Source organism: Ochotona curzoniae, unplaced genomic scaffold (genome assembly GCF_017591425.1).
Source record: "Ochotona curzoniae isolate NIBS_2020 unplaced genomic scaffold, NIBS_Ocur_1.0 contig_66, whole genome shotgun sequence".
In the NCBI taxonomy this organism is placed as follows: domain Eukaryota; kingdom Metazoa; phylum Chordata; class Mammalia; order Lagomorpha; family Ochotonidae; genus Ochotona; species Ochotona curzoniae.
Window position 1 is genome coordinate 21,200,767 of NW_024466512.1, and position 6,022 is coordinate 21,206,788.

Genomic DNA, 6,022 nt, shown 5'->3' on the forward strand with positions numbered 1-6,022 from the left:
ACCTGCACCCGCGTGGGAGACCCGGAAGAGGCTCCTGGCTTCGGATCGGCATGGTATCGGCCCGTTGCGCTCACTTGGGGAGTGAATCATCGGACGGAAGATCTTCCTCTCTGTCTCTCCTCTCTGTATATCCGCCTTTCCAATAACAAAATAATAAAAATAAATCTTTAAAAAAAAAAAAAGAAGACAAGGTCCGTGCTTCTGCAGAGGTCTGGGAAATGCCAAGTGAATGTTCATTTACAGACCAGTAAGTACCTGGAACATACCTTCTAAACGTTTATTTATTTGAAAACAGAGACTACCAAGACCTCCTATGTATTGGTTCAATCTCCTAAAATCTGCCATAGTCAGGAATGGGCCAGGTTAAAGCCAGGACTTAGGAACTCCATCCGGGACTCTAACAGGGGTGTCACGGCAGGGAGTCCAGTACTTGAACCCATGCCTTTTGGATATGCAGGAGAAAGAAGCTAAACTCAGGAGTGGCGCTGGGACATGAGCCCGAGGACTGTGGTGTGGAGGAATGGCATCTTAAGCACTGGCCTCCTCTGCTGCACCCCACATCCTGGCACTCATTGAATGCTCCGTGACTACAAGTTGCCACCTCAGTCAGCAGAGGTATTCGGCCCCTCCCTCTGTAACTCACAACCTTCTCAGACCCTCAGCTGTTCCCAAACACAAGTGCAATGCGTATATTTCACTGCTAAATTGCTTCAAAACAAGACAAGATTGTACATTCAGGTCCCACCCCTGGCCCGTTTCAACTCTTGGGCACTCTTCCTTGATTCCCAAGACCTAGAAACAATTTCCTGTGTCAGTCATGCAGAGGTTCTGTCCCGATGGTACCCAGGTTTCCAGGCCTGTAGGGTCCGATGCCTGGGGAGTGGTCATAGGTCCCCGGGGTGGGGTGGGAGGAGGAGTACCTGCGTCCCATAGGATGTCCTCATATAGACTTAGAACTGGACCTGAAGGCCGTCCTTGAGCCCCAGTCTGTTCCAGCAGGGCTCGGAGCAGGCCCACTGTGAGAGGAGGTTCTGCCCCTGGCTCAGGGAATGGGGTGGCAGGTCCCACATCATCTGGGAGGTGTGCCCGAAGCAACTGGAGGAGCTCAGTTGGAGTCAGTTCTGGTGGACACAGGCGACAGAGGAGGGGCAGGTGTGCATCGAGCCGGCGGTGCTTGGCAAACTGGGCCAGCAGCAGTTTGAAGATCTCACTTCGAAGCAGTGGGCTGGAGGGGCCAAGGGCCAGGCCAACCTCCAGAGCCCGCTCCCACTGCTCCTTCTGCACCAGCTGCCCCATGGCTTGGAGCACAGCTTTGGGCCGCCCACTGCCCAACAGCAGTTCTAGCTCCAGTGCCTCTGGCCTGGTCCCCTCCTCACCCAGCACAGCCAGGGCTCGGCGATACAAAGGCAGCCCCGGGCTTCCGGCTGCCCAGCCCGGCCCACCCTGCTGCTGGGCCAGCTCCACAAACAGTGGCAGCCATCGGGGCTCCATTCGGCAGAGGCATTGGCACAGCAGTTCAAAGGGGGGCAGTATTCCATTGGGGGGTTCCTTTCCAGCTGCTGGACCATCTAGAACTTTCTTCCACACATCAGGAGGCGCCTGGGACCGCAGCCTGCCATTCCCATCCAGCTGCAGCTGCAGAGCCCTGAGGATGGCGCCCCAGGCTGCTGTGGGGAGTGCTTGGAAAATGGTGTTGAGCTGGGCCAGTTGGTCTCCTGTTAGCTCTGTCCTCAGCAGGCGTGTCACCTCTTGGTCGGCCAGCTCTGCCCAGCCAGCCTCCTCTTCGTCCCCAGCCACCAGCTGGGCTTTGAGCTGCTCTAAGCCCCGGTAGTCACGGAGCTCAGTCCTCAGTGTGGCCAGCAGTGTGGACGGGGGCAGATGGCCCTGGAGGATGGAGGCCAGGGCCTGAGGTGCCCGGAACGTGCTGCTGTGTCTCAGTTCCTCGGGTGTGAGCTGGGCACCTCGCAGACTCCGCCGCTGATAGTACTTGCAAGCCTCCTCGAACACCAGGTCTCTGGCGGAAGGTACTTCGAGGCCCTGTGGGGCTTTCCAACCCACACAAAACAGACCCAATGCTGAAAGCATGCGAAGACAGCCCCGACTCTCCAGTTCCTCCTCGTCCTCCATGCCGGGGAGTGGGGGGTCCAGCAAATGCACCCTGTCTGTACTCAGGACTTTTCTTTCCAGCAGCTGCCCACTGCTCAGGTCCAGCAGCTCCAAGGTGGAGCCCAGCACACAGGCCAGGGTACCCTGAAAGGTTCCCAGGGCTGCAGAGCCCCTGGCCAGGCCTCCAGGGCCCTCCTGCAGAGTGCCCACTACCCGGACACCGCCGTGGGACTGTAAGAGGCTCACCGTACCTTTGGAGTCCAGGAATAGCAGGCCTTGCGCAGTGGGCGCCCATGTATGCACCGCCAGCGGCTCCCGCGGGCCCAGCAACCCAGGCAGGCCTCGAAGTAGGGTCCGGAAGTCCCATGAGTCCCCTCGTCCCGGGTTCAGGCTCTTACAATGAGATACACCAAGCTGTGGGGCAGTCACTGTCACCTTGGCTTTCCCTGGGCTCCAGATGAGCAGAATGTGGGCCACGCCAGGCCAGGTGGAGGCAGTGGGCACCAGGAAGAGGTCCTTGCGGGAGGCTAACAGCCCAAAGCAGGGACAGTGGCGCAGCAGGACTCGGGCACAGCCCAGATGGGTGCCGGCCTCGCCGCTGGGCTCTAGGGTCCGGACGCATACGTTGTGACTGAAAGCGGCCATGGGAGGCCCCAGCTGGTTCTCAGCGCCGGGCAGATGCTGCTCACACCATACCAGGCGGCCTCGGGGCGCTGCCACGGCCACCAAGCGGGCTCCTCCAGCCGGACACAGCTCGGTGCTCTGCAGTAGCCGCCAGCCCGGCCCCACACCCGCACCCCACACCTCGGCCAGGCCACTCTCCCACACCAGGACCAGCGCCGGGACTGCGGGTCCCGGCAGGAAGAAGGCGTCCAGTGGGGAGGCCTGGCCCACGGGCCAGGCCCGCTCCAGCTCCGCACCGGCTCCGCGTGCGGCCACCAGCAGCTGCGGCGCAGGGGCCCCCGGGGGTCGCAATAGCAGCAGGTGGCGGCCATCCGGGCTGCAGCGCACTCGGACCGCGGGGTCCCCTGACAGCAACTCACGAAGCCGGGCGGCGCCGCTGAAGTTGCTCAGATCCGAAAGTAAGCGCAGAGTCCCTGCGCGCTTCATGTTGGCTGCCAGCCCCGTGGGGGGAGCTCCAGCCTTCGGGCCACGGATCCCCAGGTTGGCAAGAGTTGGGGTGAGACTTCCGTCCCCAGTCGATGAGGTGCGCGAGGGCGGCCGAGCGTGCTCAACCCCGCCCCGTGGCGTGGGTTCACGCCCCGCCTTCACGACGCGCTGGCGGGGGAGGGACCTGCAGCACAACCAAGGGTGTCAGCGCCCAGGCACCTTGCACGCCGGGCCGAGTGGCCAGGGCCCGACCCACCTTACTCTCACCTCAATGTCTCTTTGAGTCACTTTTTTTTTTAATTGAACTCTTGCTGTGTGCTACGCCTTGAACAAAACAGAAAGCCTCTAGTGGAGATGGCAATTGAGTGAAAAAATCGTAACATGTTTGTAACAGCTTTCTCGTACCCTAAACAGAAAAATGAAGCATAGAGAGGGTAAGAAACTTGGCTATAGTCACACAGGTATTCAGTGCCAGAGTTGGGATTCCTTTAAAAAAAAAAAGTATTATTTTTAATAGATTTATTTACTTTTATTGCAAAAGTCAGATATATATATATATATATATATGGAGAGAGAGAGAGAGAAAGAGGAAGAGAGAGAGAGAGGAAGATCTTCCATTCATTGATTCACTCCCCAAGTGAGCACAACAGCCGGAGCTTCCTCCAGGTCTCTCATGCAGGTGCAGGGTCCCAAGTCTTTGGGCTATCCTCAAACTGCTTTCCCAGGCCACAAGCAGGCAGCTGGATGGGAAGTGGGGCTTCTGGAATTAGAAGCAACACCCATACAGGATCCTGGTGCATTCAAGGTGAGGACTTTAGCCAAAGTCCGCTAGGCTACTGTGCCAGGCCCGGAGTTGGGATTTCAACCACAACCTTGCTCCAGGGTGGATACACTCAACCACTTCCACAATTCAGTCTCCTGGTGGGGGTAAGAGGAAAAGACACTTTGGATGCACTGAGTCCCTTTGTATATATGCATGGCTCCTCTGAGCCCACCATGGCCCTCTCAGGGGTCTGGCGTCCCTCCCTCCCTGGCCAGGTCCTCTTGAGGAGCCGAGTCTGGCTCCTGGCTTCCCAGCAACTTGACGATCTGCAGCTTTTCCTGCGGGGTCAGGCTTCCATGTCAGCACAGAAACGCACTCCTGCCTGGCCTGTCTTGAAATTCATTTCTCCTTTCTCCACCCCATCATTCCCACCCCCTTTCCTCTTTCAGTCAAGTTTTTTTCTTTGTTTTAAAATACTTATTTATTTATCTGAAAGGTATAGTGAGAGAGAGGGAGTCTTCCATCTGCTGGTTTACTGCAGGGCTGGGTCAGGCCGAAGCCAGGAGCCCCATCACGTCTCCCATGTGGGTGCGGGGGCCCAAGCACTTGGGTCATCTGCTGCTGCTTTCCCAGGTGTACTAGCAGGACGCTGGATTGGAAGTGGGGTAGCTGGGACACAACCTGATGCCCACATGGGATGACGTTGCTGCAGGTAGTGGCTTAACCTTCTGCGTCACAGTGCTAGCCCTCAATTAAGTTTCTTGCAAAAATCCTCTGCACTTGTATCCTCTGCTGTTCTCTCTTTCCAATAACTCCTCAAACCATCATTTTCCCAAAGTAACTGTTGCTGAAATCTTCAAAGACAATTTTAGAAAGGATTTATTTATTTTTATAGGACAGGCAGATTTATAGAGAGAATGACCGCAATGGCTGGAGCTAAGCCAATCTGGAGCCAAGAGCTTCTTGTGGGTCTCACACATGGGAGCAGGTTCCCGAGACTTGGGGCCGTCCTCCACTGCCTTCCCAGGCCACAGGCAGGGAGCTGGATGGGAAGTGGAGCAGCTGGGACTTGAACTGACACCCATAAGTGACGCCAGCATTACAGACAGAAGCATGGCCTAATACACTATGACAGTCCCTGATTTTCCTTTTTTTTTTTTTAAAGACAACTTTATAAGGCCTGGTGAAATAACCTAGTGGCTAAAATATGGGCGCCAGTTCTAATTCTGGCTGCTCCACTTCCCATTTAGCTCCCTGCCAGTAGTCAAGGATGGCCTAAAGCGCTGGACCCCTGTACCCACATGAGAGACTAGGAAGAAGCCCCTGGCTTCAGATCAGCTGAGCTTAGCCCGTTGTGGTCACTTGGGGAGGGAGGTGAACCAGTACACGACAGATCTTTTTCTCTGTAAATCTGGGATTCCAATAAAATAAATAAATAAATGCATCTTTTAAAAAATACAGCATCATCTTCAGAGTTTTGTTTGCCATGGCTTGTCTCTGTCAGCCATCTTATAAATGCTGGGTTTCTTCCCCCCACACCTCAATTCAATCTTGGGTTCTTCTTTTCTATTACCTTCTTTTCTAGACTACCCTCTTCTAGTCTTGGAACCATTGCTCCTACAGTAGTAGTTCAGAAAAGTTCACCGGCAGCGCGTTCATCTCACTGAGTCCCAAAACAGAGTGTTCAGACGTCTGCTAAATCTTTATACCTGGATGTCACACTGACAGTCTCAGTGTTACCTAAGCGTTATCTTCCTGCTGCCTGTTGCTTTTCCTCATGTGGATCCTAGTTGCCACTGGATTTTCTTCATCTTTATAGCCTATCTTCATTTTAATTTTCATTTGTTAAGGTTTATTTGTCTTTGTTGGAAAGACAGATTTACAGAGAGAAGGAGAAACACAGAAAAAGATCTTCCATTCGCTGGTTTAACTCCTCAAGTGGCTGCAACTGCTGGAGCTGAACTGATCTGAAGCCAGGAACCAGGAGCTTCTTCAGGGTCTTTGAAGCAGGTGCAAGTTCCCAAGGCTTTGGGCCATCCTGGA

General features: G+C 55.1%; 1 protein-coding gene across 1 annotated transcript; it reads right to left on the reverse strand.

The window, feature by feature from the left end:
- Window positions 1–266: 266 nt before the first annotated feature.
- Window positions 267–3,301, reverse strand: HPS6 (HPS6 biogenesis of lysosomal organelles complex 2 subunit 3). The gene has a single exon (XM_040992249.1). It carries the CDS (start codon window positions 3,214–3,216, stop codon window positions 793–795), a length of 2,424 nt encoding a protein of 807 aa, XP_040848183.1. The 5' UTR covers window positions 3,217–3,301; the 3' UTR covers window positions 267–792.
- Between the last annotated feature and the right edge of the window lie 2,721 nt (window positions 3,302–6,022).